The sequence below is a fragment of the Paramormyrops kingsleyae genome, chromosome 3 (genome assembly GCF_048594095.1).
Source record: "Paramormyrops kingsleyae isolate MSU_618 chromosome 3, PKINGS_0.4, whole genome shotgun sequence".
Classification (NCBI taxonomy): domain Eukaryota; kingdom Metazoa; phylum Chordata; class Actinopteri; order Osteoglossiformes; family Mormyridae; genus Paramormyrops; species Paramormyrops kingsleyae.
In genome coordinates, this window is record NC_132799.1 from 23834902 (window position 1) to 23848238 (window position 13337).

General features: G+C 50.9%; 1 protein-coding gene across 3 annotated transcripts in view; it reads left to right on the top strand.

Moving 5' to 3' along the window:
• The window catches only part of LOC111846135 (FERM domain-containing protein 4A-like), a 72475-nt gene that overhangs the window by 10362 nt on the left and 48776 nt on the right, over positions 1–13337 (top strand). The window contains exon 1 of one of the 3 annotated variants that reach the window (XM_072709899.1): positions 2555–2762. The exons of the other annotated variants lie outside the window; for them this stretch is intronic. Coding sequence (XP_072566000.1) covers positions 2730–2762 — 33 coding nt within the window. The 5' untranslated portion in view covers positions 2555–2729. Of the gene's footprint in view, positions 1–2554; positions 2763–13337 lie in introns of those variants that run through there. 3 annotated transcript variants of the gene reach the window in all.

The following is a 13337-nucleotide window of genomic DNA, read 5'->3' on the forward strand; positions in this document are numbered from 1 at the left end:
GGCAGTGGTAGGTGGAGAGGAGGAGGGATTATTACTTATGAATTTTGTATGGTTAGGGCTGGGTATGAATTAAGGTTGCTATAGTCGGAATAAGGGTTTTTTTCCATACAAACGAATGGACAGTCCCCACAAATATACTAGTACAAACGTGTCTGTGTGTGTATGAGTGTGTGTGTTTAGGGATCGGTGGCTTATATATCAGACTCTTGCTCTTGTTCATTAGTGTCCAGCTCAGGACAAGATGTCTGCTTGGTATCTACTAGCACAGATCTGACTCTGAGAAGAGGCCTATGTCACACATAGGTGGCAGTGTTGCTATGGTTTTTTTAAAGTGCACTTCTCCTGCCTTTGCAAAGCTCATGGACATTTCTTTTGCAGCTGATACTCGCTTGAGGAATCTGTACACTTTGCTAAAATGCTTCCTCTGGAAGCAGCAGCTTAATGCAGGAGCCAGTCAGTAAAGAAAAGCACAGATGTTTTCATGAGAAGAGCAGGGGCTTCTTGCTCGTACAGGGATGAGCTCCTGCTGATTCCCTCATGGTGCTGAGATTGTATTCAGTCTGAAATGAATCTGGGCTGCTTTGGTGTTACTGCTTCAAGCTTGACTCTAAACACAACAGAAAGTCTCAGTTTGTCTCTCTTTTTCCCCTCCTTGGATTGCTTGGCTCCTTACACCTGTTACCTGCATGTGAATCATGTGACCAGGTCAAGCTCCAGACTAATGAGTTTTCCACAGAATCTTATCTTCATTTTGTTCCTCCTTTGATCCCTCGTAATTAAAAGTTTAGGCCATTTTTGAGTAGTGTGGCCGTGCTGATGTTATTGTTGTGCTGACACACGGAGCTTGTAAAGGTTCCCCAGTGAATACTCACTCGCTTGCCTACTCGCCCGGGGTTCGTTGTCAAAGTAAACAGAGCTGCATGAGTCGGAGTGCCGTTGCCATAGAGACAGCGTTCAGAGCCTTTCATAATGGTCTGCGTCGCTATGGAAACACCAGGACGCTACCCATGCTGCCGCATAGAGAGAAATGGGTGTATCTGTCTCTGAGCAAGGGCGTCTCGCCCTCAACGATGATGACCCTTGCAGGCCTGCTTTGTAATCGTGAGTTGTCGTTACTGCAGAATCTCCTAGGGATCTGCTCTGATGAACAGTGCTCCGGTTATTACAGTTTATCCACTGTACAGCTTATTTATCTATCCATGAGAACCCTAACCCCACACTCCCCCATCTGACCACTCACTCCCTGTCGAAGCAGTGATGATTTTCTGACCTACTGGGATGTCGTGCTGTCCCTTCTACATCCCCCTTTATGTAAATGGCAGCCCTGGGGTATTATGGGAGCAGCACAGCGTGCCAGCCTGACCTGGCCGTACAGCAAGGCACGCCCCGTTCACCTTCTGTCGCAGTGACTTTGTGCCCATTTTGCACATGTGTTCAAAACCAAATCACAACCGTGCTGTTTGGGACAGTGAAGAAACAGTCCCTCTTAACTCTCACCAAGCCTGTCCTGATGCCCAATTCTCAGTCCACCCTGCTAGGAGCCAGGTGCGTTTGAGGCTTGGTTTAACTGGGGGGGGTCTGGCTTTCACGGTTGAATGCTTCGTCACAGACTGGACCCCTGGAATGTGGGCATGTGTCAGCTGCTGATTGTTACCGGTCCTGCCTGTGAAGATGGACTCACGCTGTTCACGTGGTCCTGTCATCATCATCATTGCTGCTGGGGGGTGGGATGCAGGGCTGGAAGGCTCTGAATGACAGCTACAGGACTAACAGAAGACCACCTCCCAATCACTCAAACCCAGGCTCGTGTTCCAGAAGGGTTTTGCAGAGCGTGAGTAAGCATGAAGGGTGCAGGTAAAAGCACTGTAAATTGGGTCAGGTCCCATGTAATTACCATAGCACTGAGATCCAGTAATGAGTAACAGTCCAGGAATAGTGCAGTTCTAAAGACCCTGGAGCATCCCCCCCCCCCCTGTGGGGGAGGGGTGTGTTTGAAGAGCGGGGATTCGGGATTCGGTCCCGTTGGAGATCCATCACAGGCTGCTTTAATTTGCTATTTATCACATGCAGTCCTACAAACATGCAGTGAAATGTTTATTCTGCCAGGTTCACCAACTGTGCCACATAAAATCTGAGAAAGAACAATCTAAAAATATTCAGAATATCATGAAATATACTTAATATACAACTATAGAAATATCGTAGGTGAGTGTGCAAAATGTAAGTGGTGGTGAGAAAGGAGTTAGGAGAAACTGAGATATCAGGGGGGGGGGGGGGTGTTACATATCGTCTGTCCTTTACTGACGGTGCTCCTTGCATGCCTTCGTGAAACTGCGTGTGAGAAACTCCAGAGTAACCAGGGGGTGATGGGGTTGGTAGGCATAGATCAGCCTTTTTTGTTTGGGGGAAAACAAATGAGCCCTAGCGAGAATGCTTCACCCCCTCCCCCCTCCCCATGACCTGAGCGGTGGGGGGAGAGAGAGAGTGAGGGAGGAGGAGAGATGAGCAGGGAAATAGAGAAAAGGTGGGAGAGAGAGAGAGGGGGGTGGGGGCGGCTCTGTGGCTTAGATGCTCTGCTACAGAGCTACAGAGAGCCTGTCTGTCTGTTAGTGCAAAGACAGTGACCCGCCGGCGGCACATCATGTGGGACTCAAGTGTGAGGACAACTCCCTCAGGAGCCGCGTGCTGAGTGCCGGGCTGGGACCGAGGAGGAGAAGGAGGCGGCCGACATGGAAGGACTCCTCTCCCCGATGAGGACGCGGGTAGGCAACATGCTAACATGCTAATGGGGAAAAGCTGCTATTGCAGCGTTGCCACGGTGATGGTATAGAACGAACTGGGCTGTTCCAGATGAAGGAGAGATGCTGTTGGCTCCGTTCCGACAGAGATGCAGCATCCCTGTCTCATCAGGTTGGGTGTTTTCAAGCATCTGATTCTGTCTTGTTCCTGCAGGACAATCATTTACGTAGGAAGGGGGGCTGACTCGATCAGTCTATCAGGGGAAATGTTCAGGGTGTCCCCTGTCACGACAGGCTGGCTGGCTGGCACTCCACCACCACGTTATTCTACAGTGCAGCATGGCTGACCGAAAATGGGCTTGTGTCGTCTCGCAAAACGTTGGCATAGGCGTGCACTGATGTGTTTTAAAGCCAAATAGAACCTTTTGTTTGTGTGGTCGTGTGGAAAACCGAGAGCTGCAGAGTTATCAAGCAGACACAGTGTGCGTGTTTATATGTACATATATCACTGTTTCCAGCTCTCTTGCTGCTCCTCTACACAGTAGCATGTGTGTTTATGCCTCAAACAGAACAGCAGCTGCATACACCTTACTCCGTTGTGGGCAGTGGAAGTCCAAGCGGTTGCAAGCCCTCCTGCAGGTCCTGTGTAATGGGGGCTCCACTCCGCAGCACGTGCAGGTGGGAGGGGTTAGCTGCAGGGCGCACAACGCGGGACTGACTGATGAATGTTTTCGGCTGTCAGAAAGCATAAGTCAGCAGCCCAGCTGTAGTGAATGGACTAACCTTTCCTTCTAAGGGGCCGTACCCCCTTCAGTCCTATTGGGCAGTACCCCCTTCAGTCCTATTGGGCAGTACCCTCTTCATTACTATTGGTTGTTACCCCCATCATTACTATTGGGCGAGTCTCTGAGGTCCGATGGCTCACCTGTAAACATGGAAAGGTCAGATGATGTCAGCGGCTGCTCATTACGAGGTTAATCCCGTAGCATGATCTACCTTGTTACACCCCCCCCGTTGCACTATTATCCAGCGATCTGCTGCCCAGTCTGCCTCACTCTCAGGGGGTGGAGCTGATCGTAAAGCAGACGTGGTCAGGCTGCGGTTTTATATGTTAAGCGTGATTAAAGCTCAGCACAGGAGTTCGCGTCCTTGTGCTCCTATATCCTATATACACGTATTAGATATTACTGATATTACAAATTACTGTACAGGGCATAAAAACTTTGGTGATGATATGAGTGATGAATGAAGGTGGGAAATACTTTGCCTCTTATAGCAGGAAACTTAAAAGATTAGCGATTGTCCTGGTACTGCTCGCCTAGGCTGTAGGGGTTTTCACGTGGAGTGCTATAGTGTTCCAGAAATTACTATTGGTAATGGTAAGGCAGTCTCCAGGGAAATGCATGCACTGGACAGTGTGAGGCCGTGACCTCTGTTTCAGCTGAACTTGTAGTGAATTTCTCATTATGTTCATATTTAAGGAAATGCTGAGATGAGCTGATGTAGTTGTTGATGATTTAAATTGAATTTCCTGTCCTAAAAGTGGAAGTAAACCATGACCGGGAGACAGATTTGGTGAATGCACTCAGGTTGTTACTTGGGAGACATTGGTGGTGAACTGCACAGCTAAATTGAATTACCGTAAAAGGTCAACTGGAGACCCCAGCAATCCAGCATCGGCTGGCGATCGTCCTGGATATGGAGGTGGCCCTTGCAAATTAACCAGCTTATTACCTTCTCTACGGAGTGTAATTGGCTTTAAATGGAACACGGTGCAGACTGTAATCCATTTGCACCTCGAGATTTGCATAATGGGATAATAAATATTAACATGAATGTTTGGGAGAAGTGTGCATCCTACCTGACTGAGCAGGTACTCTCTGTCATACACACACTCACATACATACACTTTCTCACACACACACTCACATAAACACACTCCCACGCATACTCTCACACACGCACTCTCACACAAAAACACACTCTCACACACATAATGTCTAAGATGCACACTAACACTGTGAGTTAGCTGGGATGATTAACACCCAGCTGGCTAACAAATGTGTCTCATAGACTGTTGCTGACAGACGCAGCTCAGTTGGTTATCAGGGATGCAGTGAGGCACGCTGAATCCGCATGCCAGAACTGCAGCCAGCTTTGCTGGACCTGGGGCGCCTCCTCCTGGCTGCCATTCGATCTGCTTTGATGTATATTTTGAGCCCTTCATGAGCCTGGTTATGTCGATTGAGGGGGGATCATCTGGATTATACACTCCTACATTATGTAGGTCCAGTGAAACATTTATCCCATGGTAGAGCTACAGTACTTGATCAGCAGAGTTGGGAGATTTACTATATCGGTAGAGTTGAGAGATCTATTTCATCACTAGAGTTAGTAGATCTACTTTATTTGTATAGCTGAGAGATCTGCTTCATCAGTAGCATTGACTGATCTACTTTATCGATGCAGGGAGACCTGCTTCATCAGTATAGCTAGGAGATCTACATTATCAGTTGGGAGATCTGTTTTATCGGTAGAGCTGGGAGATCCATGTTATCAGTGGAGTTGGGAGATGGACTCTATCACTAGATGGTGTGTCTATTTTATCAGTAGAGCTGGGAGATTTACTTTATCAATCTTGGGCAGTATCAAGTCCTGTCCTGCGGCTGTGGACTCAGCTGGATGGAGATCAACATTAGGCTCCAGAAGCAGGAACCCAGCTGTGACCAACTATCCGTGACCAGCTATCACCTTGCAGCCATCCAACCCCATTTCCACACTCAGGCAGGCAGTGTGTCACATGAAGGGTTCTGCATTGTGCTAAATCTCCGTGGTGGGATGAGGGCCTCATCACTAAATCAGTTCTTAAGCTTTCTGAGGACCAGGGTCTTCAGCCACCATGCGTCTGAGTGACATCTACTGGGTTCCATGGATAGAATGGTGAAACCAGGATGTGCACAGATGCTAGAGAAAATCACGTGCAAGTTCTCCGGCTAGCAGCCACTTTTACTGCTCATTTGTACCGCTGTGTGTATTACTGGGGGTGTTGGGGGAGGGGCTTTCTTTGGCATGTAAGCAGCCCACCTCCCAGTGGCTTTCCTTCCCTTCTCAGCGGGTCTGTTACGCTGTCGGCCTACAGGAGTGTGTGCATGACGAGGTCGAGATGCTCTGCGGAGTGCCGGCATCGGGCTGCATCTCTGCACACACCACACAGTGAAATACACACTGATACAGCCAGCAGTGAATAAGTCTTAACCTTTTTCTTTTAAACTGTGTGGGCGTCTCGTTTCACTGTGCGGTGTACGCAGTGATGAAGTCCGATGTGGTCTCTCCATAGAGCGTCTCGTTTCACTGTGCGGTGTACGCAGTGATGAAGTCCGATGTGGTCTCTCCATAGAGCGTCTCGTTTCACTGTGCGGTGTACGCAGTGATGAAGTCCGATGTGGTCTCTCCATAGAGCGTCTCGTTTCACTGTGCGGTGTACGCAGTGATGAAGTCCGATGTGGTCTCTCCATAGAGCGTCTTGTTTCACTGTGCGGTGTACGCAGTGATGAAGTCCGATGTGGTCTCTCCATGGAGCGTCTCGTTTCACTGTGCGGTGTACGCAGTGATGAAGTCCGATGTGGTCTCTCCATGGAGCGTCTCGTTTCACTGTGCGGTGTACGCAGTGATGAAGTCCGATGTGGTCTCTCCATAGAGCGTCTCGTTTCTCTGTGCGGTGTATGCAGTGATGAAGTCCGATGTGGTCTCTCCATAGAGTGTCTCGTTTCACTGTACGGTGTGTGCAGTAATGAAGCCCGATGCCATCTCTCCACAGAGCATCCTGTTTCACTGTGTGGTGTCTGCAGTGATGAAGCCCCATGCGGTCTCTCCATAGAGTGTCTCATTTGCATGCAGGAGCCGGAGCTGCCCTGCTAGTGTTTTGCTGTATTGCTGCCGTACCTGGTGGCAGAACTGGCACCTGTGTATAACACAGTCTGCAGGGCGTGTGTGGGGCCACTGGGTTCCGGTGTAGCCGCATGCATAGCTGAGCGTATGTTTGTTTGTTTGCTTGTTGATGGGACATCACAAGCATCACTCCAGTTGGAAAAACGTTTCTTTTTCTTTGTCATATTGACGCCATGGTCATTTAGCATCCTGTGTGTCATTCCTCCTTTCAGCCACCAGAAGCGCTTTCCCCACAAACACAGGCATTCCTGCGGCCAGGCGGCTGTGTGCACCCCTATCCCTCGGCCCCAGCACCCGTCTAAGCACACCTAGTGCCTTTGTCTCCATGGAAACCAGCCTTTGTCACGGGGATACCCTACATTCCTCACCACAGTCGCATTTACTGGGAAATGATTGGACTTTAAATGGTCTGTGGGCTGACCTCCCCCCATTGCCCCCCCCGGCAGGCTGTGAATGGTTGCTGGAGCAGAGCAGAGGCGTCCTTTCATCGTGATTCAAGGTCCAGCGCTTTGATGTCTAACACCACAATCACTGTGTGACTGCTGCTGCGTATTGATACGAATCCCGGGGGGAGGGGGGACTGCAGTGCATCTCTCTCTCTTTTTTTTTTGCTTTAACTCCTGTTTAATGCTGAAGCTTTAGTCTTGGTCTGTGAATTTGTAGAATATCATTTGTTTTTCACTTCCTTGGTCTGTAGACATTATGAAAGTCCTTTGCCACCCACCCCCCCCCCCCCAGAAGTTTCAAAAGCTAAATAAGTAGCTAGTGAGTAGAGTCAGAAGACCATACCTAGCTACTGTAACTAGTTAGCATAACACACTAATTCACCATCTCCAACATAAGGGATGCTTTTACTTAGTATGGTCGCCAACATGGGGCCCCACACAATGCAGGGTGTGAGTAGTGAACACTGCCGCTGATTAGAGGGCCCTTTCCTATCAGAAGTCATGCCTTTCTTGTCCAGCTTGGTTAGAGGGTGTTATTGGTGGGTGTGGCGGGCTCATCCAGGAGAAGCAGGGCCCTGCTCTTAAACAATGTTGTTTTTATTATTTTATGTGAGTCTGATGTGAAAAAGAGTGCCTGTGTGTCTGTGTGTGTCTGTGTGTGTGGGGGCAGGTAGAATGCCCTCCCAACTGTGGTTATTTTTGGCATCACTCTGTGGGTAGCGCTCTTGCATCATGCCTTCAGGGTTGGGGGTTTGAATGCCACCTCCGCTCTCCTTGTGGAGTGCACATGTTCTCACAGTGCTGTGCGGGTTTCCTCCATGTCCTCCAGCTTCCTCCTGTAGTCCAAAAACATGCACTTTTGTGAACCGGTGTCTCTAAATTGCTTGTCATTCCAGTGCCCTGCGATGGCCTGGTGACCCTCTCTCATTCAGCTGCTCACCATGACTACTACTACAACAACAACCACTATTCTTCCTCTGCTCTTTTGCCGTTGACCACGAAAGTCCATGCTGCCACCTACTGGAAATACCTAATCAATTATCTTGCACATGCACGGTTGATGCACACGGACGCGCAAGGTTTCCGTTAGACATAACAATATGGGCTACACATGAACAGGCAACCCCTAATGATGAAATATATGTCACATCTCCTCATCTGCAACGAAAAGCACATTCGTGAAAGTGAAGTACGAGTTGGTTTTTGAGGCCCACCCTGGAGCTGTCTTCTGAACCACCCTCTCAATCAGCCCTCTTGCCATGTTCGGGCAGCCCTCTCGTCATGCCTGGGTGTTACCTACCATGCGGTTGTGTGATTGTGTGATGTATTGGATGGCTTTGCTCTTCCGGTTGCTAAACACCTCAGTGGCTGACTTAGGAACAGGTTCGTTTTGGACCAGTGGCTGTCTGCTGGGTTGGTTCTCTGAAGTGGTTCATCTATGGGTTCATGTGATGTGCCCTGAGTATAAATGTATGGGAATTATGAATCTGCTGGCCTGGAGAACAGGACAGGAACTGAAGGCAGCCCATCATCTAAGGCAGCTTCTCTTGTCAGCCTTTCATCTGAGGCAGCTTATCTTGTCAGCTCTTCATCTGAGGCATCATCTCTTTTCAGTCCTTTATCGGAGGCTGCTTCTTTTTGCAGCCCTTAATCTGAGGCAGCTTCTCTTTGCAGCCCTTCATTGGAGGCAACTTCTCTTTGCAGCCCTTCATTGGAGGCAGCTTCTCTTTGCAGCCCTTCATTGGAGGCAGCTTCTCTTTGCAGCCCTTCATTGGAGGCAGCTTGTCTTTGCAGCCCTTCATTGGAGGCAGCTTCTCTATGCAGCCCTTCATTGGAGGCAGCTTCTCTATGCAGCCCTTCATTGGAGGCAGCTTGTCTTTGCAGCCCTTCATTGGAGGCAGCTTCTCTATGCAGCCCTTCATTGGAGGCAGCTTCTCTTTGCAGCCCTTCATTGGAGGCAGCTTCTCTATGCAGCCCTTCATTGGAGGCAGCTTCTCTTTCCAGGCGTGCAAAGCTGCCGCAGGGTGGCAGTGCTTTTATACACAATGTGTGTGGACCGGTGGAACTTCACTAATTCAGCCAGTATGAGAATAACGGGGTAAAAACAAACTGCTTTGACTTTGGTGTCTTCAAAGCAGACAGATTGTCTGGTACTCCCTGGGCTCCAGAGCTTTAATTTTCCTGTTATCTGATTAATGGCCTCATCAGACTGTGTGTGTCTGTGTGTCCTCTGCATTCATATATACGTTGTGCAGTTAAATTATCATGCACAATGTCTAATTTCAGCTCTGCAAATGCTAATTAAAGTACCATGCTGTTTCTTTCTGCGGCATCACAGTGGCATGGATAGCCATTCACCAGCAGTGAGCTAGGTTGCGGCTGTGCTTCTGGGAGCCCGGATTCACTACGAGGCAGGTGGGAACGAGGACTCACAGGCAGCATGCATTATGGGTAATCAGCCCCAGCTGATGATGATGGTGCAGGGTGCTATAAACTCCCCTAATCCCAGCCTCTCTGCCACCTGGGCTTTGCTCCGCCTTCTGGCTGGTGTGCCCCCACCCCCGTGGAGTCTCTCGCCAGACACCGCTGATCTGGGTGGGAACAACAGGCCTGGCTGGGAGGCTTCAGGACGAAGCTGGCTCCCTTGAGGTGGGAGGAACTGGGCATTTCGCTGCCATATCCTGGCACAGCACTGTCTCTGGTGATGCTGCTATCTCCCGGTACAGTCACTGGCACAGTGCCCTCTCTGGTGATGCCGCTATCTCCCGGTACAGTCACTGGCACAGTGCCCTCGCTGGTGATGCCGCTATCTCCCGGTACAGTCACTGGCACAGTGCCCTCGCTGGTGATGCCGCTATCTCCCGGTACTGTCACTGGCACAGTGCCCTCGCTGGTGATGCCGCTATCTCCCGGTACTGTCACTGGCACAGTGCCCTCGCTGGTGATGCCGCTATCTCCCGGTACTGTCACTGGCACAGTGCCCTCGCTGGTGATGCCGCTATCTCCCGGTACAGTCACTGGCACAGTGCCCTCGCTGGTGATGCCGCTATCTCCCGGTACAGTCACTGGCACAGTGCCCTCGCTGGTGATGCCGCTATCTCCCGGTACTGTCACTGGCACAGTGCCCTCGCTGGTGATGCCGCTATCTCCCGGTACTGTCACTGGCACAGTGCCCTCGCTGGTGATGCCGCTATCTCCCGGTACTGTCACTGGCACAGTGCCCTCGCTGGTGATGCCGCTATCTCCCGGTACTGTCACTGGCACAGTGCCCTCGCTGGTGATGCCGCTATCTCCCGGTACTGTCACTGGCACAGTGCCCTCGCTGGTGATGCCGCTATCTCCCGGTACAGTCACTGGCACAGTGCCCTCGCTGGTGATGCCGCTATCTCCCGGTACAGTCACTGGCACAGTGCCCTCGCTGGTGATGCCGCTATCTCCCGGTACAGTCACTGGCACAGTGCCCTCGCTGGTGATGCCGCTATCTCCCGGTACAGTCACTGGCACAGTGCCCTCGCTGGTGATGCCGCTATCTCCCGGTTCAGTCACTGGCACAGTGCCCTCTCTGGTGATGCCGCTATCTCCCGGTACAGTCACTGGCACAGTGCCCTCTCTGGTGATGCCGCTATCTTCCGGTACAGTCACTGGGACAGTGCCCTCTCTGGTGATGCTGGCACATCCCTGCGATAACTGATGGATCTTCACTGGTGTTTTCTACCTCAAAGCAATATGTGGCTAACCCTCAGCAGGTACTGTGATCATGAAGGTCTCCTGTGGGTTGTTCTGATAGGATGCGTGAGGTAGGGACTAGGACTTGCGGTCGGGTTTGTGTTATGGTCATTTTAACATTCCTGCCTTTGTCCTGTGAGACTGAGCTGTTTGTGTCCATCCTGCAGAGACAAATAGCTGGAGGAAGGTCAAGGAGCATCAGATCTTCACCCGGAGTGTGAGAAACAGCAGGAGCTGATGGGAATCCAGCTCCAGCTATAAACACATAGAGCACCAGCAGTTTGCATTTTTCCCACATGTACAGATCAATGGAATATCCCATAATTCCACAGGGTACGTGCAGAAACAGAGCACATATCTGGAATCATGGGTAAATCCTTACGTAGGTGCGTTTCTGCATTATGGAGGACATTCTGGTTCTTTCATTGGGGTAGAAGCTTCGTAGCTGGTATAAAATTTTCAAAAAGAAGAAACATTGACATTTTTTTCTTTCTCCTGAGGAGAGCGATAAACTGTCAAAGACCTTGACTTAATATTCTGCTCGTGCACTGTCAAAATATTCCAGAAAGGTTCATCGCCCCCTCAGTCACAGCTTGAGTAGGTGAATCATGGCCGCTCTCTCTTGCTGTTTAGCTTTTTAATTTGCCTCTGGTCCTCTTCTCATTACCTTCAGAGTCAGGTTTGCCCGGCCTCCCTTGATTATCCACGGCCACAGGCATATGGATGGGCGCCCTATTTAATTAGATTACTGGGACTACTGGGGGCTGGAGGTCACAGCATCCAGTAGGAGCATTGACTGGCATCCATCCAGAGGTTCCACTGCATTTTCGAGTTCAGGCAGCAGCAGTGTTCACAGTCACTCAAAAAGCCCCGCTGAGGTCTCAGGGATTGAGGGCCTGCGATGTCATTTCAATGCAGATTGTTGTGCCCCGGCTCCCCTGCCCTGTGAGGGGGCTATTTAGGCTCATTTCCCTCACACCTGTTGTGCCAGCCCCCAGACTGAAACAGTCCTGTCGGCCAAGCATTGTTTAAGTCAGTGATGGAATTCTGGGATTTCCCCCCTCAAATGACTGCATGCGCTACTGTCATTCTCCATGGCTGTGACCCCCCCCCCCCACACACACACACACTGTCATCCTGTGGGGGCATGTATTGAAAGCTGAGAGTTTGCAACTAGTTTCAGGTAGGGGAGTCTTATCTTACCATTTAGCTGTCTGCCTTGGGGGAGGTTTACCCCTGTGTTAAGGAGAAGTGAGTTTCTAGTAGACCTGGGGAACTGGAGCCACTGGACAAACAGGTGGCTCATTTACTTGGCGTGTGGGCAGGCTGTAGGCGGACTGAGCTGGGAGGGGCTCCAAAGTGGCTAAGATCCTCCAGGAGTCCAATCCGACTGCCTTGCAGGGTAGGTCACCTTCGCTGAGAGGTCACCTTCGCTGAGAGCACCGTGCCATTTCCCAATGCCCGAGACGCACGGGGAGTGGCTGCAGGCCACGACTCAGCAGGAAGACCATGGCCGCGCTTCCTGTCTGTCCTCCGTCACCACGAGCAACCTCCGTCGGCCGCCAACAGCGAGATGGACGCAGAAGGCAGAAAGATCCCCAAAAGGCTTCTGGACGTTTCTGAGCCAGGGCTTTTCTTAATGACCCATGTAATATGTGTGTGTGTGTGTTTTGGGTCTTTTCCCTCAGAGGTGGTTATGGGTAGCCGGCCCTGCCCATCCTTGTTGCAGTGTGGGACTGCTGGGTGAAGATCTCGCTCTCTGTCATGCTCCGGGTGACTCACACCGTCTGTCTCTGCAACCCGGTTGTCCTCCACTAGCATTTTGGGGCCATCACAGCATCTTCCACCTCACGCCATTCAGTAGGACACTTGCACTGACCCATCACATGGCCTCGAGGAGGGGGTTGGGCAGGCTGGTACCTGCCATGGAACATTCCAGATCGGGGCATGAGGGCCCATCCTCACACAAACAGACTCCGGATTCCCATGGTGTGTCATGGTAACACTCTGCTAGGACCAAGCCTGGAATTCTGGGAATTGTGTGTCTGTGGCCTCTCACAATGGGATGCCCAGGTTCAGGCTGGCCTCTCCTCCGCCTAGCTCGCATTTGCATGGCCCCACATTTTTATAATAAAGATATTTCTCTACAATGACTCCATGTAGTGAGACGCCTCTCAGCATTGTGGTCTGTGATGTCTGGCAGGCTTGCCGACATCAGGCTGTGGTCTTGTTTGTGGGACCTCGTAAACCCACCTCACATGGCTCGCGGCCGCAGTGAGGGGAAAGTGGGGGCCTTGCTGGGGGGGGAAGGTTCCCCTAGGAGCAACATTAGCAGATGGTGCCCATGGGGGCTAAATGCTGACGCCACAACTCCAGCTTATTAGCCCCGTTAGCTAACGCCAAGCCAGTTCAGATAATGCTAGTTTGTTGTAGCGTAGCATTTCATAAGCTGTAGCTTTGCAGTTTGCGCCAGCACAGT